Below are 24,314 nucleotides of genomic sequence, written 5' to 3'. Positions count from 1 at the left end.
AAGCCCTCCTCTGCTGAGGGAGGTGAGTGGTGAGGAACAGCTACTTCTTCAAATCAAAAGAATCCCATCTTTCACACCCCATGGGAGGTAATAGCATTTCTTCCTCCTCCCCGTCTCTTACAGTATTCTGACACACTAACACATCAGGTTTGTTACAGCAATGCAGCAGCAGTACTAGCCTGTCACTAACATGTACAGCCACCACCACCAGCAGTTATCAAATACTATCTGGAATTCAGCTTTCCTGAAGAAAAATGCTGCATATCAGTCTCTGTGGCGCAATTGGTTAGCGCGTTCGGCTGTTAACCGAAAGGTTGGTGGTTCGAGCCCACCCAGGGACGAGCTCCCTTTTAGGAGCCAACAGAAACCTCAGGAAGCCCAACAAGGGGAAGGGCCAAGTCCTGCCCCAGGAGAGGAACCACCCCAGGCACCAGTACATGCTGGGTTTGCACCTAGAAAGCTGCTTGGCAGAAAAGGACCCGGGAGTCCTCATGCACACCAAGCGAACATGAGCCAGCAACATGCCCTTGCAGCAAAGGCAGCCAACAATCTCCGGGGCTGCATTAGGAGGAGCACTGCCAGCAGGTCAAGGGAGGTGATCTTTGCCCTCTCCTCAGCACAGGTAAGGCCACACCTGGAGTAGTGTCCAGTTCTGGGCTCCCTAGCATAAGACACATGGACATACTGGAGAGAGTCCAACAAAGGGCCACAAATATAAATAAGGGACAGGAGCCTCTCTCCCACAAGGAAAGGCTGAACTGTTCAGCCTGGAGAAAAGGTGGCTGAAGGGGGAATCTTATTAATGTGTGTAAATACCTGAAGGGAGGGTGCAGAGTACAGAGCCAGGCTCTTTTCAGTGGTGACCAGGACCAGATGCAATGGGCATACACAGAAACACAGGAGGTTCCCCTCTGAGCATCAAGAAACACTTTTTTTTTTTTTTTTTTTTTTTTTACTGTAAGGGTAACTAATCACTGGAACGAGTTTCTCAAGGAGGTTGTGGAGTCTCTCTCCTTGAAGACATTCAAAATCCATCTGGATGTAGTCCCAGGCAATCGGCTCTAGGTATCCTGGCTTGAGCAGGGGGTTGGCCAAGATGACCTCCAGAAGCACCTTCCAACCTCAACCATTCTGTGATTCAGGATACTGATCAGGAGAAAAATTTCAGTCAAACCCCATCTAGGCAGATGTGATCTCTGACATCTGGCATCCTGAGTACCCAATTAATCTAGAACTTCAGCTTTGATTTCATACCAAGCTCAGGAATTATCAGTATATAAAGCCCAACTCTTGCTTCCATACACATCCTTCCTTCTGTTCTTCTGGAACAGGCTTTGTTCCTTTGTCATACCTACCCTGAATTAAAGTAATTCATTATGTTTGAAGCTGGAGTTCAGAGATGATACATAATCTCTAACCAATATAAAATATTAATATACTATATACAATGCAATATAGAAATATAATGTATATTTTAATAAAGTATATAATATATACTTTATCATTAAAGTACATTAATGATAATAAAATGTGTTTATTAAACAGTCTGTTTACTATATGGCATATTATATAATTATCTATTTTGTGTATATGATGTATTATACTTTTGATGTATAATACAACTGCCTTCATAGTTTGGTCAGCCGCTACTGTTCTTCCCTGAACCCCAGTTTACGGCTTTGCTCCTAATCCTTAGTAGTAATAAGCAGATCTAGTTCTGTTAAAGAACTAGAACACGTCATGAACATTCCAATAGCCACACTCCTCCGATCAGAAAATCCAGCCTGACAAGCATTAAGAACTGGGAATCACCAACCACTCCTGTCAAAAGGATCCAAGCAGAAGACTTGTTCCCAGAACCAAGTAAATCCAGAGCTGACTGTACACAGAAAACACTAGAAGTTTCCTTGCAATCATGATTTGACACTTATTTTAGGTCTCCTCCTGGGTTTTTTTTTTTGAGCTTCTAAAATAAAGAACTAGAGCCCAAAAGTTCTAGAACTTCACTAGGAATTTTGTTATCATTGTACATTTGTGCATAGATGTTACAGAAACTAGTAGCATGAGGAAAAAGAAGTCTTCAGTAGTTAATCACTATGACTATTTTAACTCCAGAGAGGATCAGATGTTACTCAGGGGCAAGGACAAAACGTCTTACTCTTCCACAAAAATCAGCCACAGAGTGCTTTGGAAATGTGCCCTCACAGTTCTTTGCCTGTACAACCCTCAACAATTTTTAATTAAGGTGCCACAGGTACTCAAGAGCAAGGTATGTGGAAACCTTACAAAACGTGAAACAGTTTTAATAGCTTTTTTCCCCAAAAGCTAATGCTGTTGGAAAGCGACCAGGAAAAACACTTTATATTTTGCCCTTGAAGGCTCAACTAAGTCTGAAAACCATGCAACGATTTGTCTGGCAACAAGAAAAAGCCCCACTCGGTGTTGCTTCTTGACACCTTCATGTCAGCAAGACACCGAAAACTACTACAGGAGCTTGGAACAAGACAGCACATAGGGGCTGGACACAGCACCTTGAACACTTGTTTCAAGCCTCCAGTAGCTAAATAGCAGTAACTTGTGCTGACTGCAACACAGGCTGCCCAACTTTTGCAAGTATTTGAAAAAAATGCATCCGGTTCAGCCTCAAAACATGGAATTATTACATTAAACAATGGGGCAAGATTGGAAGGATTACTGTAGTTCACTGTATATCCCTCAGGTTACTGGCAAACAAGGGAACTAACAAAAGGAAGCATACAGAGCAGTTCCCACTGGTATGTGACAGCAGCAAGAACACCACTGTTTCCTGAAGTTCTGCCAAGATTGATCAGTCATTGGTATCATCTGGGGACTTACTGAACTCACATTTTCATTTTGTTACGACTTACTTTGAGACAGCTGTTGATCTCATTTTTGTAGTAGTACAGGAAAAGTGATGCTGTAGCTTGGATAGAAGTCCCACTAACAATAAAAATTTTTAAAAAGCACCTTGAAATCTCCACCAGAAGCCTATCCCAGCTCCCTTTTTAAAATGGTGAAAGAAGAAATCCAAGACAAAACCATAACAACACTTAGCAGTATTCTCAAGTGTAAGTTCAAGAAGATGCAACTGCTGTGCATTATTCTTCCAGGCTAGTGTAAAGACTATGGAAAACCTCTGCCAGCCCCAAGTACTTAACTGCTAATCAGTATTAAAAATACTGACTACAGAGTAAATGAACTGGAAACAACTTCAGTTTTAGCTACCTTTCATAATCATGTAAGATTTCTGTTATCACTCCGGTTTAGTATTTCTTATAAAACTATCTGCCATGGAAATGGACACAGTCTCATTGCCTGATAAAGAGCAAACAATAGCTATGCCCATTATCCCTTGGCTACCGGGGCAGACTGAAGGCTCTTGTGCATACTTCTGATTCCCATACTCAATATTCCACAGAGACATAGGCTTACATCAGTGTTAAGCAGAGGTTATGATACAGCTTGCAATACTTTCAGATATGCTACAACAGTCACAGTGCACTTGGTGATCATGGCAATACAATTCTGACCCGCAAAGAGGAAACAACTTTGAAAGTATCAGAAGAGTCTTATTTGAAAGATGGCAATAATTGATGCTAACTTTGCTCTAACTAATACTGGAAGCACAGGAACCCATCCCTCCAGCACACAGCTTTTTGACAGAAGAATCAGGAAAGGAGGTGAGACTCTAGGAAAAGCCATTCCTCAGGGATATAACCAAACATGCTTAAAAGATGAAGATAAAAAAGTTAGTTGCAACTCAATTAGAAAACATCTGCTCTTTAAAAAAAAAAAAAATAGCTGTCTAACTGCTCTCAGTCTCACTAAATATGCTGTTTCAGAATACTCCTCTCCCCAGAAAAATTTTGCAGGGAAGGAAGGGGCAAATGACTTGATTCTTTTGCAGAACAATACCCACTATTCAGAGTGCCCTGCAGCTCCGTCCTTTGACAAGAGCTGTTAGATCCGGCAAAGGCAGAATGAAAGATGAATCCAGGTCCTGTGAAAAAAAAAAAAAAAGGACCTTTTGTGAGAAACTGAAAATTAAGTCTCTTCTCAACACAGGGATGCACCCAGACCAGAGGGGAAAATAGGTATGGAAATAAACTACAGGCATCTGGCAGCATTATGATAGCTGCTCAATATTGCTGAGATAATACTAAAATAATTCAGTTATTCAGAGTTTTAATGCTCCTACAAGTTTCCTCTACTGCTGGCCTACAAAAAAGAAATGCTTTTACTTCAATGCTAACAAATAAGATTTGCTCAGCCCACATATTCTGCATGAAACAGTAATATAAATCTAACATTTTAATACAATATGTATGTATATTTAATATTAATTATATTTACATATTTAAATTATGATGCTACTACATTAACAATACTATACATACAATATTTGGTTAAAAACAACTAGCATGGTTAAGTCTTCAAATTTTGGTATTGTTTTCTACCAAGTGTAAAACAGAATAGAAAACAAAGTTTCCTTGTGAAGAATAAAGTGTATTTTAACAGAAGCAGCCAAGACCTGCCGCAAAATACAGATCATGTATGCTGACATTTACACAAAACCTTGCAGTAATAAAAGGTACTGTCATTCACTATATTTACAAAAAAACTGCCCAATAGTTCAGTTACCAATTGCACTATAGTAATTATTAAAAAAAACCCACAACACAGCACCCTTGTCTTGTCCTTCAGAAATCAGAAATAATTTGTCCATAAGTGACCTTGTTTAAACTGTATGTGCTAGAAAATATACAACTCTACAATACAAAGAGGTTAGAAAAATTGACTACTGTGGAAAAAAAAAATTTATTAGTCTATACAAGTCTTCTGAAACAAACCATTGGCTTTGAGACAATAATTCAAGTGAATACTCATTGCAATAGTATTTTTTCATACAGATATCAAGAAGCCCTAGCTTCCCATTTAGTGTCTGTGACAGGAAGTTTTATTTCTGAACAAGTAGCCGCACCAAGCAGACATGTGATAGAGATCTTCACAGCCAGTGAGCTACAGTTTGAGATAAAGTTATATTACAAACATTTACGAAAATTAGGCATCCATACTAGTGTGTGGCAAATTGATTCACAATGAAAGAACAAAGATGTCATTCAGACCCTTTGCCAATAATGAAGACTTTCTACAGCAAGTCTAGAGTAGACTGCATCATAAAAACCTAGAGTGCAAGAGTACCACAAATTTAGTATATAAATATGACAGGATTAAAACTCCAGTTAGGCCATCAACTGAAGTGATGATTAAAAAGAAACAAGGGAGTTCCCCAGCTTTGCAAAGGAAGCTTTCAAAGCATCTCTTCAAAAGGTGCTGATACCAACTATGGCCTGTGCCAATTTGTATTTTAGACAGCTCTGCTGAAAGACAAAAATCTAGCAGATTTGTCTAACAACTGTAGAATCTTGCTGTTTTTAATACCATAAAAAAAGCATTTACTGGAAGAGATGAAATGTAACATTTATAGCTCACACTGTTTCCAAGATCTGTGCACAATATATAGTTCTATAATTTCAAGAGTATTTAAAAATAAGACAAAGAGCAGACAATGCAGTAATGTTTGTTAGATGGATTTGTTTAGAATAGTTACATGATGAATGTATACAGTTGTAAAATTTTTAGTGCATTTGTTCTTGCACATTATTTATGCTACTTATAAAAACCTGAAATTGCAAATTGGGCATGCTTACCATAACATTTTCAAACTGGGAAAGCTGCAGAACATTTTTCCTACAAGTGTTCACTGCCATGATACAAAACAAATATGTGCAAACTGCAAGGTCCCTAAAAATAGCATTTAATGAATTTATGTACAGAAAGATGTCACTATCTGTTTAAATATGCAAAGAATAAGCTTCCCAAAGTTTATAACATAGAACAGTATCCACCACATGCTGCTCCTCCTCCTCCATATCCTTCTTCCTTGTTTGATAACTTTACACCTCTGTTTTGGCTCTCACTCTCCCACAGTCCAGGAGTCTGAATGATTTTTTCAACAAGTTCTTCAAAGGCACACTGTACACCATCACATGTTTTTGCACTTGCCTCTGGAGAAGGGATGCAAAAAGTCAAATGTTAGCATAGCTTCCAGTAACTTGTTTAGTATTTTTCTTGCAGTTAAGTATCAACCTACAACCCAGACTTACAACTTTTGCAATATATTCTTTAGTAACATAGCAGTGCCAAAATTAGCAGGTATGCAGATTTCTGTTCCCACATAAGGCAGCACCTCAAAACACTCTTAATACAAGAACTTCCAAGTTGAATGTCACTAGAATATATAGAAACAGCCATAGCCTAGCTTTATTTTACTATGGAAAACACTTCAGTGAAAAGAAAGGGGGGTTCTACTAACAAGATTATCTGGTAAGCCTGGTTACTGCTCTGTATTTCAGTTCTGTACATTAGTCATAACTGCACTACCACCATACCATAAATACCATAAGAAGGAAGGATCCATACTGTAGGATTCTGGGTCAGCCTCCATGATACAACTCATCTGATAAAAGCAATAAGGGATCTTGTTTCTTCTGCAGTTAGCAGAATTCTAGGTAATTTCACTCAGGTGCCTTTGGCTAAGCCCAAGAAATTTGCTCACAGGTTATGAGACCAACAGATATCATCTGAAACTCTTCAGTGCCACTAGGGCTTGCCCTGTTCTTCTACGCAGCTATGCAGATACTTGCATATGTAGCATGCAGGTATAAATATATATAGTTATAGTTTAATTCTCAGCTTTCTTTTAATCTTCCATGCACTTAGCTTGTGCCTCAACTTTGAACTTCTATTTCCACATCTGACACTGTGGCCGAAAAGAAACACAACAAGGTACTAGACAAAGACATACTATTAGTCAGAATGAGGGACATAAGTCTAAGCACAGGACATGTCAATGAACTGCTTTACTTTATAGGATGACTCCAGTACCATTCCTGCTGATCCTTAAATGAGACATGTAATAAACTCAGGCATGAAGAATCACTTCGCCACTCACTTTAATTTATCATTACAAGACTTTACGTACAAGACCTAAGATGAGACCAACATATTTGCTCTAGTCATGATTATGTCATTATTCAATCCCACCCACCATTTATAGGTTAATTCTATTCTTACCTATTTTTATAGCCCAGCTCTAATACAGATTTCTGTCAAGCACCAGCTCTTCTGCCATACTGAAAGCTGGCCACTAGTACCAGTTTTCCCTCTCATTTTGCTTCTGTTACTAATTTAGCAATTCAGCTGGGAAAAGAAATCAGACAAAACCCCAAACCCAGAACAGGTTTTGTTAGACTACAATAGAGTCTGTATTCCGCTCTTAATCCTCATGAATTTCAGTATACTCATCCACAGTTAGAATAGGTATCTGGACATATTTAGGGACAGTTTTTAAGAAAATGGGAATATCTATTATCTTTATACCTACTGCAGCTGAGAAATATCATTCGTTGGATTGTATGTATAAAAATTATCAGTTCTACAGAATAGTACTTTTCATTATGTAACAAAAATCAAGTAAGATCCCTGCAAATATCTATAACATACCTATGAACAACATGGAATGTTTTCTTGCAAATTTGAGACCTTCATTTCTGTCAACTTCACGGTTTTCCTATAAGACATAGTATTAATATGCATTATTAACAAAATACACCAACAGATCACTTCTTGCAGTTGAATTCTGTTTACCTTATCAATCTTGTTTCCAACTAGCATTTTCACTATGTCATTCCTTGTGCAGTACGTTTCCAGTTCATTTAACCAGTTATCCAGCTTGACAAAAGTATCTCTTCTTGTGACATCATAAACTGAAAGATATTAGCAATATTATTTCCACAAATTTTTTTTCCAAGAAATACAGCTTATGTTACAAAAGAAGCAAAAATGTTACAGCTTTTTGAATTAGAAAACAGAAGGAGTCCCAGGGATTCCAATTTACTCACTAGAGCAAGACAATAATTGGAAAGAGTTGAACACCCACCAGCTCAAGTCACTGATGGTTCAAGTGCAGAGCAACTCAAAGATTCAGTGACCTACTGTTCTCAGACTAATTTATCTTGAGACATCCTAGCTTACAGGCTAGAGACTATCATTCTGCAAAGAACTCTACACTTGCAGACTCCTAATATAGGATATTTATTAATATAATTACACAAAAGATATGCAAAGAGGATGGCATGACCTTCTGCACTGAGTTAATTTGTGATAATTAAGACTTGTTTAACACCACTACTATGCCACTGATTTAGCTAAAAAAAGTAAACTGATAACCAAATCCTCACAAACACCAGTGAACTACTGAATTTTTAGCATTTTAGTGTTTCAAACTACTTAGCATTTGTGTGGGATATAAGTAATAAGTCATGCTAGGAGCAGAAATGGCAGACACAAAGCAGATTGTTAAACCTAAAATCCACTACCCAGCAACTATCTAATAGCTACCATTTCAAGCTATGAAAGCATTTTTTCCTTCATTCTCACGTCCCATGTGCAGACAGGCATAAACAGTTGGTTTCAATCAAATCTATAGCTTGGCTTCCATGAACAACCTTATTTTCAGGAAGTCGTTTAACAAAGAACTAGAAGACGATTATTAAATGAGAGTGCAAATCTCAACAGCAGAACTTTCTACCTCCCAAGCAGCACTTCCTTACTTTTACAGCTTTCAACACTAAGTGGCAGGTCCGGTGCCAGCAACTAAGTGACTTGACAAGACATGCTTTGACAGCATCTTCCTATACCAGGAAGATAACACAACTCAGACTTGAGAAACAGTACATACAAAACAAAACCTACCAGGAAGTCTCGTGACAGAGGTTATTCCGAGTTAAACAATTTAACTGGACACAATAACTTACCAAGAATGTCTCAGGGGAGATACAACTTTAAAAAAGAAAGTTAAGTTTACTTCCCTGCTCTTACTTTAGTTAGCTCCTCACTTCTAACAATGGAGAAGCAGAACTTCAGAGCTCAGTGCCTAGTTAACAGGACTCTAAAGATGAAAGAAAAGCAAAAGACTTCACTGTGAAGTTACAATTATAGGGATTGGCCTGGGTTTCTCCCATACAGACTGATGCTTTTTATGCTCCCAGCTAGTCTTTTCTAAGTGATTCTGACTGTAACATCCAATCAGTATGGAGACACAAATAGCAAAAAAAATCCCAGCCAGACTCCACAGTGTTTACATTAATTTCATTAGAAAAAATAGAGAGAAGAAAAACAGAAAGCTGTATGCATATTGATATAACAAGAATACACTGAGGAGAAGAGAAAAATCTTTCACTCTGAGCTTAATGAGCACAGGCAAAACCCAAAAATAATAAAATAAAGGACAGATTCCTGGCATCACAGGGACAGCTCCAAGCTATCCCTTCAAACAGCAGTAGCTTTTAATCTCACGCAAAAAATCAGTGGTTCTCAGGTCAGTGAGACTGACTACTTGAGAAAGAGGTCGTACATCAAATTCAAGATCCTTTAACATACAAGTTGTTCAACACAGATACAATGACTTTTAGTATTATTGTAGAGAGTGAGAGCACGCATGAAGAGTGAGCGCAAGTCCAGTGAAGGGCTACAAAGATGATTGGGGGACTGGAGCATCTCTCTTATGAGAGCTCTGAGAGAGCTGGGTCTCTTTAGCCTGGAAAAGAGAAGACACAGACAGGATCTCATCAATACTTATATCTAAAGGGTGGATGTCTAGAGGATAGGGCCAGACTCTTTTCAGTGGTGCCCAGTGACAGGACAAGGGGCAACAAGCACAAACTGGAAAACAGGAAGTTTCATCTGAACGTGAGGAAAAACCTTCTTCATTCTGAGGGTGACCGAGCACTGGGACAGGCTGCCCAGAGAGGTTGTGGAGTCTCCTTCTCTGGAGATATTCAACACCCGCCTGGATGCAATCCTGTGTAACCCGCTCCAGGCGATCTTGCTTTAACAAGGGATTGGACTAGATCTCCAGAGGTCCCTTCCAACACCTACCATTCTGTGATTATAGAAAGGTTATACAAGTTTGTATAACTCCAACACACGAGAAAACCACAAACTTATTCAAAATAGCATGCAAAGCTATACTTACCTAGGATAACACCTTGTGCACCTCTATAGTAACTGGGTGTTAATGTCCTGAACCGCTCCTGACCTGCAGTATCCTAAAAAGCCATTCAGAAAGTTCCATTATTCAGAATTTGAGCAGAATCTAGTTTAGCTCTCAGGTATTCTGCTTCTAATGAACACACAAAATAAGATTCAAAGTATATTCTACTACCAGATTAACTGAGTTTATACCCTCCCCTGCTGTTTTACTACACATTAACTTGGAGATTTTATGTAGTCTGTCCTGGGAAACACTTTTAAACTGTTAGGTGTAGTAAATAACTGGACTATACAGCAATAAGATAGCCACTTCTGTGGAAGCATTTGTTCTGCAGCTAGTATGGCAGCAACCAGCAAGAAAGCTGCATAGCTGCAGTACTAAGATTTTGTTTCAAACATCAAGATCTCTGGCAACTAAACTAGTTCCCTCACTTCAATCACCTTGGTCCAATTAAATTTGATTCAGCATCAGGGTAAATGCATTTAACATGCTATGACAGAGCAGACCAGAAATAAGTCAGAGGTTTTTCTGTTTTTAAGTAAAGTTGAATTTACAGCCTCAAGTTTAAAGTGTCAACAGCTCTGCAAAAACCCAATTATTAGAATGCTTTTTTCTTATCGGAGATTAAGTTATAGTGCACACTCATTACAGACTATGCATAGAAGATTTAAGTAATCTCATCCAAGTCACCCTAGGTTAGAAGTGACACATGAAACAGTTCCCTGCCAAAGACCCTGAATAACTGGACTTCCAATGTTCTACAAGTCACCTGGGCAACCCCACATATTTCAAACTGACTATGTGTCATAATACACCTTTACAAGCTTTTATTTTCCAGTTTACCTCAGAATTATTTCTTCATATTCACCAATATGAAAGAAGATAAACCCTAAGTTAGTCCTATGTAATATTTTCTATCCCATGATCACTCTTTTTCTGTTATCAGTCTGGTTTTCCTCTTATATGTCTATTTGTCTGTCAAGCTGTTGCAGTTATTTTCCTTGTCAAACCCATTTCTTTTAGTAATGATTACTACTGTCACACTAAGAGATAAGTCCTCTTTGTTAGTCAAGATATGAAACACCCTAAAAGGAACATGAAATATATATATTGCACTTCTGTTGCACTACTACTTCCCAAGGAAGTAAAGGTCAGGTATCTTGCTTATATAAGAAACAAGGTTTTATTCTTGCTGGCTACAAGAAGTCACAATTGGGTCTGAATATTCAAAAGATGCTTCAAGTCACACAAGCGTGGAGGCTGGTTTGCAGAATGAAGAATGTTTTAAAAAAAGCTTGGAAGTACTTTTTCTTTCTTCAGTTGCTATGAATTCACAAGTTAAAATACTGTAGTTAAAAGTAGATGTTGAACACTCTAAGGCTAAGATTACAAACACTGCCCTCTTTCAGCTGCATCTGCTACAAATAACACTGACCTTTAGCCTAGAAAAGTCTTTGTATGATGGCTATGAAACTTTTAGGCTAAAAATTGGTTTGAGAGGTAACATTTGAGCATAAATTGAGCATGCAACAATAATTCTTAATCTATTAATACACTACTAGATTTTCCCAAAATGTTCAGGTTAAGTAGTGCACCCTTTTAAAACCTATCAAATACAGACAAGAACGATGTATACAGGGAACTCTCAGATTAGTGAGGGCTAACTCTTTAGAAGATAAACAATGAATTAGTCACTAAAAAAAAATAGGAATGGCCACATTCATTGTTTTAAGTCCAATTGATTTAGTACCATTTTATTTTTCCTCTTCTCTACTCCCATCCCAACCAGATTCGGAATCAGTGCTGCAGAAGCAGCTCATAGGCAACAGAATTGCCCCTATTGTCCCACAGTTCATTCCACCTTCTGAATTGTTCAGTATTAACCTCCCACTCCTCCAAATCACCTTCATATTAAATAGAAAAGGATTCTATACAAACTGTATATTATACAAGCCATCACTACGCCTAGAGCAAAGCAATACATTAAGAACTTCAGAGAGACTTACCCATATTGCCAGTTTAGCTTTGTTTCCATCAACTGAAATAGTTTTTACCTTGAAGTCCACACCTAGAGGAGGAAAAATATTTTAGTTCTTCAAACATACTACAGCTATTTTTGAAAGAGAAAGAAGAAGAAAAAAAGCAAACTCAGAAAACAAGTTGTGTTTTGACAGAAGCAGGAAGAGTAAGTTTCATTAGCTATTTATGAACCTTGCACAAAACTCAAGGTTTTGTTGCTGACAGACTTTTGCAAAAGCCTAAGGGCCTTTTAAGCCACTGACTCAAAATATTTTATGGAAATAAGGCAAATACTACATTTCATGTATTAAAGCACATATTCCAGGACAAATATTCAAGTTTGTAATTTAAATGTATTAACTTTCTATTCTACTACTCATACACGTTTTCTCCTTGAATACGTCCCCAATCTTGAGAACTTTCAAAATAAAGAAGGAAGCTGCATTCAGGTAGCTATTTGCTGTTTCCCCTATCTCAAGCAATCTGACCAAGTACTATCAATGTGATCATGCAGAGGTAAACCAATATAGACACTACTCTGAGTAGATGAGATCACTATCCTATGAAAAATAACGTTAGACAACAGTAATTCCTCTAACAAACATGTCAAATAAGCTTCGCATGATTTGAACATACTAGAATCCCTGTAAGAGATGAACTAGCAGCCTAACACTTGCCCAAGGACAAGCTGCACAAAAGTCAAGCAAAGGAGGACAAGATGTTAACGACTGTGCAAATTTAAAGGACGTAGCAACACACATCAATTTGAAAGGCTGAGTACAGTTATGATCCATTTTACTGTAATTTATTCCTTAGGTTACCAATAGGAAGTAACTGGAAGTATGTTTCAATTATTTTGGAGTGACTCTCACTGCCCACCAGGCAGCAGCCGTGAAATGAAGTAGTAGCCTGGAAAGTTGATACCTTTATACGAACAACTTTCAAGTGTAACACCAAGCTTTTTGCACTTTGACTTAAAATGGTAGTCATCATACTTGCTACAAGAATAAGAATTTCTGTTTTAACTATGCTAACGCAAAACGTTTAAGTAGGGCCGCATGATAAGTGTGCTGCACTTATATTCCCAAGGCCACGCAGACTACAAACAAGTGCAAACAGCTGGCAAAAGACATTCAACTTAGAGTCACAGAAGATAGGATGCTTAAGAAATTGCACATTGCAAGATTTTCTTCTTCACTGCAACTGAGGTTTGAAATAGCTTTACTTAAAGAAACACACACAATTTTTATGCCACTGTTTCACAGCTTCAGCTCACTAGTGTTCCCTGAATCATCAAGTGATTTTCAGACTACATTCTGCACTGGAAGTTCATACTCTATTTCAAGCAAAATTTTGGCAAAGTACATTAACTTTTGCTGTAACTGAACAGAACTCCATTTTTTCAGGGACTAAAACTCTTAGTCCCTAACTCAGTAATATAATGCTCCATGCCACGCATAAGGATGGTACATTATTCTAGAGTTATGTTCACAGAAAAGAACAGTCACTATTAACTTTGATTTAAACACCAGTTCTTAGAATTGTATCTAGTTCATAGAAGACTAGCAAGTTTACTCAAATTGATCCTAAAGCATGGACTGTCCTGCCATTTTTCAGCACTTGGCAGTAATCTAAAAGGATTAATAGAATACCTTCTTCCACTGTAATTGCATTATTTCCTTCCCTAAACTGTAAGGGTCACCATTGCTCAGCCAGGATGTCCTCCAACAGCTCACAGTGCATTCTTTTATCCATTAGTCTGACATCAAAATCTGTTAACTGTAGATATTACAAGTCTATCATATACTTAACATAAATCAAAAGTATGTCATAGCAGTTTTGAGAAAGCTTTTCCCCCCCCCCGCTTAGGACAAATGTATTAGGTATATTTTGAAGTATCCTTCTCCCATTCAGTAAACAGATTCAGTATCTTGTGCCTGCAGTCCTGCAATTTTCATCAAATAGAAAGTGCATATACGCCTTTATGTTAGCCTTGCTGCTCGCTTAAAATTAAAAGCTAATGCTTTAAAATCTGCATGAACAGTGCAAGTAAATTAAGAAACTAAAACAGTGACTAAACCCCATGTGTTATAGACTGATTATTGAAAGGCAAAGAGTATGAAAATGAACTGATTGCACATCAAAATACATCCTTTACAGTGATCAAAACACAGCAAATCTAATTCTAGTAAACCAAGGAGCTCAACACATACAAGAGACAGTTAAAAAGAAATCTTTTAAATAACTAGGTTTTTTATTATCAATCTGCCATAGAAGACAACAAGTATAAAAAAATGCAGGGCTCAAAAAACTTTTGTTAAATTGAACAAACATGGTACTTAGGTTCCCTAAATACTGCCATGAAATACAGACATGTTTGTGTGACGTGTCAGTTTCTGAGCTTGTAAGAGTGATGTTTCTACCCTTGACAACAGAAAGTTGAGAGTGTTTTTCATCACCATACCTTGGAAGGCAGCCAGAACACAACACAACACTAGTAGACTGTACGCCTGTGTGTTGACACCTACCGCCTCAGCCAAATGGACTGAGCACTACACACTAACATACTACCGATTTACAGTCTCCAAGGAATAGCTCTGTCGCCTTCACATTATTTGTGTTGTACGTAACTGACAAGTTGGACAGCTTGGAGTTGCACTACAAGTGCAAGGAACACTAAGAAGTTGAGACATCAGATCCATGCAATGCAATACTTTACTCCACTTACGAAACAGGGACTGCACTGAACATTTATCTAGAATATGTCATACAAAGAGCAAGGAAGTCAAGACCAGCAGAAGCAGTAAAGACAACAGAAAATACTGAGGTATATATAGTCTGATAAGATCCACGTGATGAAGCCCAGTGTACAAGTTAGCCCCCACAGAACACAAGGAGGACAGATGATCTGCTAGGTTGAACAAAACATGGTTAATCCAACTGAAGCTACTGAAGTCAAAATATTTGCCCAATGCACCTTATTCTTCTGAGGATTTTTACAAAATTCTGAAGGAAAAAAACCCACCCAAAACAATAGCACAAAAAGAAATCCACGTCGCAATTCACAAAGTGTTTCAGCATTTCACCACCTTGCAAGTACCTGAATTTGGAATCTGTATTCATGTAGCAGGAAACAGTTATCTCTAAGAACTCACTCCAAGTACTTTATCTACATGAACAACAAATCCTGCCCTGAATTTAAAGCTGACATGCTGCTCCTTAGTAATACACTCACCAGAAAAATGGCAATGCCACAGCCTAGTATTTTAAAAGGAAACAAGAAAACAAATAAGAACATCCAGATTCTGCTTCTCTTCCAGTTGGGGGGGGGGGGGGAAGCATTTGCTATCCCATGTGAGTGCTCCACACATCACACTAAAGGACTTTCACAGTTGGAGGTCACAGTAGCTCTACTACACAATAGGACTACAAACATCTGCTAGAGGGGCCTAACAGCTAGGATGATCTAGGCCAGCATTTGCTCAGTCTCTAGAAACTTCCTTTTCCTGCCAAATGATCATGTTCATTCCAGATTAGTGTATTTGTTTCATAACTCCAACTCTATTTGAAGTAACGCTCACATTAAATACTCTTCCTCCTTTTCCACATCAGAAACAGAGCAGGGTAGAACCTGTCAGTAGATCCTACTACTGGTAGTGTAGGATCTGCCAGTAGTAAACCTTGAGCTGTTGCTATTTAACAACCAACAACTAGCTACCACACACGCTGTTGTGCATTTTGACAAATACCAAAGAACTTCAGGAAATAATTCCTTAGTTTCTCAAACAGTGCACTGATGTCAGTTTCTGACATTGGTAAGTTGTTATGTATGGACAGCAGAATGAACACCCCCCTCCCCCATTAAGAAAAAAAGTGCCCCACAAAAACACCCAATAAAAGATGCCCACACCGAGACCCAACTAGTCTATTGGTATCCAAAATATCATAAAGGTAAAGTATTCTGCACTGACTTCCTGGCCCACATGGTTGACATACCAAGAAAGTAACATGATTTGAAGTACATACAGTGCCAAAACTATTTAGATTAGAATACAAGATTGCCATCTTCACCACCTGGTCTGTTCCATTCCCGTTTCCTACCACCCTCTACTTCCTCATGAACTGAGGTAGGGCTACTCACACAAGTCCATTTATTATGAGCAATGAAATGAACAAAAATAGGCCACATCCCTTTCCTCAGCTGCTCAGTGCTTTACATGAAACAGTATTCCTATATCCTATTAACATTAATGAAAATTAGATCAATTTATTGACTTCTTAACCAATGAGACAGAGCTGGCTTTGTTTCGCTGAACTAAAAAAAATTTGATACAAGTCCTTAGCCAGAACTCTTCCTACAGAGAAAGTAAAAAATGTAATTGAAATGCATTGTGTGAAAAATTAATCTCTGTTTTCTATTACTTCAGTTATTAATTTGGTACAGAGCTGCATCACATTCTTATAAGGTTCATTTTGCTTCCTTTGACAACTATCTACATAGTATATCCAGCATTCTTGGTCACTCTGCTCCAGCACAACTGACTTCACTGCTGGTAGGTACCATACCAAGATAGCAGTAACACATCACTGCTTTTTTTTCCCCAGTAGCTCTAGATTCTTGGCTTTCTTCTATTTTTCTCAAGAGTCTAGCTGCCAAGGAACAGATTACTAAGTAGGAGAGAAAAAGCCACATTTTAATTTCCACCCTATAGAAGAAAAGCAGAAGCCACACAGAGCCCAGTACACTCTAGCATTGTCAGAAATTGCAAGAGCTAACAACCCCTACTAAAGAGGATCTTAAGTCTTCCTAAGATAGCTACCAAGTATCATATTACATAGAACACAAGTTCTGACAAGCAGTATTACTATTCAAACAAACTGACAGCTATCTTGGACAGATAAATTGGTAGGAGACATAACAGTAGTTTGTAAATTTCCATTTTAGCCTGAAACACTGGCAAACAATGAACTGCAGGTCATTTCACCAGAACTTCTCACTGCCCATACCTATGACTTCCATTGTCATGATGAAGACTGACATTCCCATCTGTTTTCCTAACCAAGTATATATTTTTGCATAAAGGGGACAACTACAGACCAGTACAGCGAATGCTCTACACCAATAAGTGCTGCATGCTAAAACTGTGTCCACATCATTCTTTCCTTACAGAGAAGCAGACGTGTCTGAACTTCACTACCGGTTAGGCAAGTCTGAACAAACTACAATTTTACACTGAAGTTGGTATAAATTTTTCTAAGGTAGCATCAGCACATACTTACCAATTGTTGCTGCAAGTTCCGGGTCAAATGTATCATCTGTAAACCGCAGCAGAAGGCTGATAGGGAGGGAAGAAAAAAAAGAGTTACTATTATTGCAGCATATTTGTAGCTTGCCAGAAGCCTATAAATTACAAGGCTGAAAGTAACAGCAAGATCACATAGCTAAATAAAAAACACATCTCATTTTTCTATAATTTCTTTCCTACAGAAAAACAAAGGAACACAAAAATAATACAGTAAACTTGCTCTGCTAGAACCGCCCAGCCCTCTTCTCCGCATCTATTACAAAGTATGTCTCTCTGAAAACAAAGTACCACACAAGTTGTCAAATCAGTTGCCTAACAATCATATGGTCTGCTTCTAAAAGCGTTTTACTTCTTATTCTATTTTTGTTCTCCCAGAATTCAGTACAGAAGTATGATTTTTGTTTGTTTGTTTCATATTGCCTCACACAGTATTTCTGTAAGCTTGAGAAGAAAATTCCAAGTCAGCTTTTCACCCCAGAAATAACTCCTGGAACTGAGCGCACAGCAGAACAATAAGGACTTCACCTATCAGAAATAAAGATGCAGAAGTTTAAGAGTAAAATTAGGTCATCATTAGTTTATGATTTTGTATCTTTTTGTATCGAAGGACTCACACACACACTATTTTCCCTGATCCTGATGGATATGTTTGCTACCAACAGAAGAACAGCTACCAGCACATCACACTGTAGTAGCAGGGTCCCTCAAGGAAGTGCCCAGAATGCCACTGTACTTGTGCCAAATGTAAATATTTTGGAAAAAGACAAAGATTGTCAGCATACAGTTTTTAAAATCACCAGTCTTATGCATCTGTGGCAAGTGTATATTACCATGTGGCAGACAGCTGTTTGCTGTGACTGACAACTTCTATTCATTTCCAGGCTAGAGAAACAAAACAAAACCCTATTTATTTTTTGGTCTTTCCCCCCCACACTGTTTTTTTCCTCCTCTTTTTGCATGTGAATTTAGCAGCCAAGTCCTTTTAAGCATTTGGACACAGTCCTGCATTGACAGAAAAGCAACTACTGAAATTTCTTTACTTCAGTAAGGATGGGTGACAATTCCAAAGTTAACTATAGACCAACTTTTTTTTTTTCTTACTCCAGAATGCCAAAAACAAATGGTAGCTTTATTTATCAAAGAATAATTAAAAAAAAAAAAAAACCCAAACCAAAACTGACAGCACACAGGATTTACCGGTACTTTCAGATGGTTGTATCAGGATGCTATTTAAGAGTAGCTATTTTTAGTTACAATCAAAACTAGTTTCACTCAAAACAGACAAAATATGGAAATCTCATACTGGCACTAGAATAAAAACATCAGTTTACAAGTGTGGAGTGCTAAGCCCAGCCAACTTCCACTTTCCCCACCTTTCTTTCATATGCAAATATCCTCTTCTACAAAATACAGCATGCTCACAGGAACCAGGTTTAAGACAGAATTTGGTTCAGAAGTCAAGACTCCAACCACTTACTACACCATGCTAATACAAGTTTAGCATCTGACCTTTCCTAGTCGAGTAATAGGTAAGTGACACAAATTCAGGAATAGTTCAATATTAAGTTCCTGAACCCGAACAACTGTAGTGTTATTATTTCATAGCAATGTTATTTCCTCTTCATAAATCTCGTTTAACAACTTTTCTGATGTGAAGAAATAAGTATAAGTAGATATACAAAAACATTGTACATACTATCTGTTTCAGGAAAAATTCTTCCATACGGCCACATATAAAAGAGATGACCTCAACTAAAAGAGATTTGCTCAGATCTTGTCTGTCACCAGAGGCCTACTGTACTAGATTATCAATTCAGTAACTAACTCAAAGGAGTGACTGCCAGATTTTTAACAAATAAGTTGTGGAGTTTTTGTAATTAGCAACTTATATGTTATTTAGTCATGGTAGAAGCCCTAGATTACTGCCATAAAAACATCAAATCTGACTAGTGTGCTACATTCCCGGATGCCCTCCTGCATTTATATCCCACTTCCTCAAGATCTATAGCACTAACAAAAAAAAAGTTAAACAAAAAAATACTAAAAGACAAAAAAGGTAGCTTAGACAAAAGCCATAAAAAGGGCAGGGGATGGGAGGAGGGAAAAAATCAACCTCAAAGTACTCGAGAGAGTGTAATTAGTCAGCAAAACAATCAGTGGTAGATCTACTTCACTGCCTACATTATATGCCTCTGTTTCCCCACCTAGACCCCGTGCTGGGTCACTTGTGACTCTACATGTACATATTACGGACCAGATTAACCCTGAAGTGCTATGGGGATGTACAAGCACACCCATCTTCACACGACACAAGGCTGCACAGGACACAGGGAGGCCAAGATCCCCCCGGCCAGGCCGGCACAGCTCTGCTTCGTCTCAGGTTCCAACCGGGTCAGGCAGACACCGGCTCTCCCCCCTCCCTGCCTCGGGGCCGGCGGTTGGGGGAGGGCTGTGGAATGGGCAAGCAACCCCGAGCGGGGGCAGCCCCCCCGCCTGCAGGAGGGCTGGCCGAGAAGGGGCGACGAAGGTCCCCCCGCGGGGCCTAGCCCTCCTCAGGGCAGGCCGCGCCCAGGCCGGGCGGCCGCTAAGGCAGAAGTGGGGTTGTCCAACGCGGCACCGCGGGAGACCAGGCCGGGCCCGACCGGTGCCCTGCGTCGTGACAGGAGAGGCTGGGGGAGGCGGGCGCCCCCTCACCTGGACTTGCCAACGCCGCTCTCGCCGATGATGAGGATCTTCAGGGTAGTGAGCACGTCCTCGTCCATCCCGGCAGCGCACCCGACCCGACCGCGACCGACACTCCCTGCGCAGGCTGCAGCAGCACCGCCTGCGCCTGCGCGCCCCGCCGCCCCTTTTCACTCGCCCCCTCGCCGCCAGCCCCGCGCATGCGCCTCGGGCGCCTCAGGTGTGCCAGCGGCGGGGGGAGAGGGAGACAATCGGCCCCGCCCCTGCGGGTGGCGCATGCGCAGAGGGACGGGAGCGAGCCGCCCGCTGTTTGTTTACAGCCTATACAGTTGGTAGGCGCCTGCGCACTGGGACTTGTCCGTGAGCGCGTGCGCGGCAGGGCGAGAACCTGTGAGGGGGCCGGAGCTGAGGGGGCACCGCCCTGCCCCGCCCCGCAGCACCCCGCCCTGCCCCGCCCTGCCCCGCTGCGCCCCGCTCCGCTCCGTCGGTTGGTAAATCCGGTCCTGTGCAGCGTTTCCGGGGGGTGGGGGGGATTGCTGTTGAGTTTTCAGTTTCTGTTGGCGTTACGAATCAGGATCGGTGGAGAAAAGAAACTGGATAAAATTTTAGAGGGAAAGGAGAAAGCCTGAGCCGCACAATGGTGGCTAGCCAGCATCCTGTGCCGAAGCTGAGCGAGCAGCCACTGCTAGAGGTGAAGAATAGCTGGTCAGAAACCCACCACCAAAAAAATGGGCTCGTTTGATCACAAGCCCTCTATGTCCAACAGAGTAGGCCAGTTGATATGTGATGCTGTGTACTTTTCTGCCAGCAGAATTCTCCATCCTCCATGAAATCCCTAAGTGATCCTCTAAAACTGATTCTGGTGAGAAAGCCTCTTATAACCAATTTGGCTAACCTGCTATTATGGCTCATGACCTACCTCAGACCATGTGTAAGCAAATGCAAACCTTCTGAAATTAATTAGGCGCATGTCTGATGCGGGTCTGAAATTGTCCCTGGTCTGTACTATATATTTCTTGGGCCAGCTAGGCAGCCTCTGTTCATCTCCAAAGGCTGCCTTGGTAGCATGTGTGAATGGCCTTGGGCTCCTCTGTGGTCACACGGAATGCAAGAGATCAAGCCATGTCAGCAGTTTGCACAAGGCAGGTGTACTTGTGAGACTTGTGAGGTGGTTTTTGTCAGAATGCTGGCTGCAGAGAGCACAGTTCTAGCAGAGCCCTGGTTTTGCTGGTCAGTTGCCTTCAACTGAGTTACAGGGTCAACACAGTAACCGTTCTTTGGTGTTTGTGTGGTAAACATCTCTGGTGCCTTGCTCCTTCTGCTTTCAGGGTCTGCTCTCCTGCCTCTTTTACCTCAGAAAACTTAACTCCCAGGATGAGTACAATAACAATAATTATCCTATTAAATTATGGAGGCATATTCTATAATTAAATGTGCAAATGGCTGGCTGTGTTTATACCAGGACTGTGCCTGTTTATTAGTAACAATCTGAGATTTGTTGAAGTTGTGACTTAGTTTTCATGGTCTGGATTGTGCTTTGCAGTCATACAACAAAGCAGTATGTCTATGCTCTGTAGTTTTTGTTGAAGTGCATAAGAGCTGTGGGGTGTTAGCATGCAACAGGATGAGAATTTGAATTTGGAAGGTGGACCCAAACAGCAAAGTATTCTACTAAGGATACTGACTCCCTTGAAGTCAGAGAGTATTTGTATTCTGGGATTTGATTTTTTCCCACTGTAGCTGTAGAATCAAACTAGTCAATATGGATATTAGTCCTGATTCAGATTATAATTCTATACCTCACTCAGAATGAAGGGTTGGCCAGGATGGCATTCAGATCCTTAACCTTAATGGTGAGCAGATGCAAGAAAGGAGGCAAAACCTGCCCTAAATGAACAGGCGCACAGCTCATGCTTATGGATGTTGTGCTTTAGACCTTCCTGAGCATGCTCTTTGAGAATAGGTGTTTCTTCATGTTGTCCGCCTCCAGGTAGAACTATGCTCCTTCAAAATAAGAGTATTATTTATTCACTGAAAGATGTGTAATGATCAGGGAAAAATATTAACTTATTTTCCTATGAAGCTTTTGTAGGGTCTCTCCAGTGAAGCCATCTCTGAGTTGGGAGAGACATCTGATCTGCTGTGATTCATGGGTGTCTGCCTGTTTTCTTGCATGCTTTTCACTATTCATGAGGAGCCCGCAGTTACTCGTGACAACTAACCCAATCCGTTTATTTAATAAAGCTGGAGGTGGTTTTTTTCTTTTTATCATTTACTGTTCGATTTGATCCCAACCTCAGATGTGGGAGGGTCAAGCCATAACAGCTTGGTTAGCCCTCCCTGATAATTAGTGTTCCTAGAACACTGGAGATCTTTTGACTGCATTTTTTTTTAATGCTATTCTGTTTCATCTTGATTTCTTTCCAGTGATCTCTTTGAATTTCTGGTGGGATACTGCCAAGCAGATCAACTTGTCCACAAATAATATTTGTAAATAATTATAGGTATACTTTCCTGATTCTTCATAAGCTGTTAAGGGAAGCAGTCTAATGGTAGAAAACTACCATAACTGGTTCCAAGGCAGCTCCCTGCCACGTTTGGAGATGTATCTATAGAGAGATGGAATAGGAGAGATGGAATTTGCACTTCAGTGTTTCCCAGGGCTCAGAGAAGTAGAAAAATATCAGCTCCATCTCAGGATGTTAAACAGTCAGGGACTATTTATCAGGGAGTGTAGCGACAGGACAAGGGGTAATGGGTTTAAGCTGAAGGAGGGTCGATTTAGATTAGATGTTAGAAATTCTTTACTGTTAGAGTGGTGAGGTACTGGAACAGGTTGCCCAGAGAGGTTGTGGATGCCCCATCCCTGGAAGTGTTTAAGACCAGGTTGGATGAGGCTTTGGGTGACATGGTCTAGTGGAGGGTGTCCCTGCCCATGGCAGGGGGGTTGGAACTAGATGTTCTTTGAGGTCCCTTCCAACCCAAACCATTCTATGATTCGATGATTCTATGATCTCAGCTAGCGCAAATGTATGCAATCAGTGTTCTGAGATTTTTATTACTTTGGAGATGTGACAAAAAAGGGAAAACATCTTAACAATGATAGCTCCTGTAACCATATTTTCAGCATCAAATTCCCTGTCCACTGTGTTATGGACTTGGCTATATCCTTGACCATGAAAACAGGTCATTGGGACTAAGTAACTCTAATTACCTTTCTCAAAAGATGGGGAATTGTTTACAGTCCTTCCCTTAGGGCTGGGATTTATAATGAAAGAGCCATTGCACTTCAGGTGTCCTCAGGGCATCATAGACCAGTTGCATAGTGCAGTGCCCTTAGGCGGCCACTGAGAGCAAGTAAAGGCGAGAAGGACCTCCATCCAGCTTGTTCCTGCTGAACTAGCAGCAGTGTAACCTTAGTAACAGGGATGAGTGTGTCAGGAATGAGTCAGTAACGTGAGAAACAACCTGGTATAAACAACACAGGGCTCCTGCAGTCTCCTTGTGTGTCTGAAAGATACCTGGGAGCCCTTGATAAATTCACTTGAACCATCTGCCTTATCTTCCTCAGCTTAAACATGGGGATAATGGTATTTGCTGTAGAAGACTGCAGAAACAGCAAGGGCTGATGTGCCAAGGGAGCTAAGGGTTTGTGTTTTCTCTGCCAGCACTGCCTAGTTTAGCATGAGCTGTGAGATTCATAATGGGAGAGTGGCTACATAACTACATGGCTATCCTCCTCTCCCTCCCTTCACCAATGACATCACAAGTAAAAGAGGCCTTGAAATGTATAGGTTCTGTTCAGGTTATTTAGGTACACAAAAGTCTCAGGAGGATGCACATCTCCATGTGTCAAAGTCCTTAATTCATTGGTACTTTCAAAGATTTTCTCAGGTACATCAACTATGCAAAATGTCGTGCAGAAGCTAAGAAGCTCAGCCACTTCAGAGAAAAGTTGACAGCAGTCTACAGGTCTTGTGTTGCAAAGACTAATCCTGCTGTCCCATTTCCAGATTGTGAGGCTGACCCATATGTTGCCATGGCAGTGAGTCAGGAGTTACGATTCACAGTGAAACAAGCATGATTGCTAAGCTCACCAGTCCCTCCTAGCAGAAATGACACACATACACACGCTCATTCTTTTTTTCTTCTTCATGCAGTAATTTGCA

At 40.1% G+C, this 24,314-nt stretch overlaps 1 protein-coding gene and 1 non-coding gene across 2 annotated transcripts; one reads left to right on the top strand and one right to left on the bottom strand.

Annotated features, from left to right (window-relative positions):
- Positions 1-267: 267 nt before the first annotated feature.
- Positions 268-341, top strand: TRNAN-GUU (transfer RNA asparagine (anticodon GUU)). The gene has a single exon. It is a non-coding gene; the product is annotated as a tRNA-Asn (tRNA).
- A 4,165-nt stretch (positions 342-4,506) lies between these two features.
- RAB18 (RAB18, member RAS oncogene family) lies at positions 4,507-20,433 on the bottom strand. Its single transcript, XM_075746385.1, has 7 exons — positions 20,158-20,433; positions 17,438-17,493; positions 12,145-12,206; positions 10,121-10,193; positions 7,732-7,850; positions 7,588-7,654; positions 4,507-6,089 (listed from the first exon to the last, which is right to left on the bottom strand). Exons 1-7 carry the CDS (start codon positions 20,223-20,225, stop codon positions 5,908-5,910), a joined length of 627 nt encoding a protein of 208 aa, XP_075602500.1. The 5' UTR covers positions 20,226-20,433; the 3' UTR covers positions 4,507-5,907.
- Positions 20,434-24,314: the final 3,881 nt, after the last annotated feature.

The sequence above is a fragment of the Balearica regulorum genome, chromosome 2, assembly GCF_011004875.1.
Source record: "Balearica regulorum gibbericeps isolate bBalReg1 chromosome 2, bBalReg1.pri, whole genome shotgun sequence".
In the NCBI taxonomy this organism is placed as follows: Eukaryota; Metazoa; Chordata; class Aves; order Gruiformes; family Gruidae; genus Balearica; species Balearica regulorum.
This window is presented reverse-complemented; position numbering and strand designations above follow the sequence as displayed.

Bases quoted from the DNA above. Each gene is read 5' to 3' on its own strand.
- RAB18 (XM_075746385.1), bottom strand. From the start codon at position 20,225: ATGGACGAGGACGTGCTCACTACCCTGAAGATCCTCATCATCGGCGAG. The intron at 17,494-20,157 runs GTGAGGGGGCGC...CCTCCCTATCAG, and splicing joins AGCGGCGTTGGCAAGTCCAG to CCTTCTGCTGCGGTTTACAG. The intron at 12,207-17,437 runs GTAAGTATGTGC...TTCCTCCTCTAG, and splicing joins GGAACTTGCAGCAACAATTG to GTGTGGACTTCAAGGTAAAA.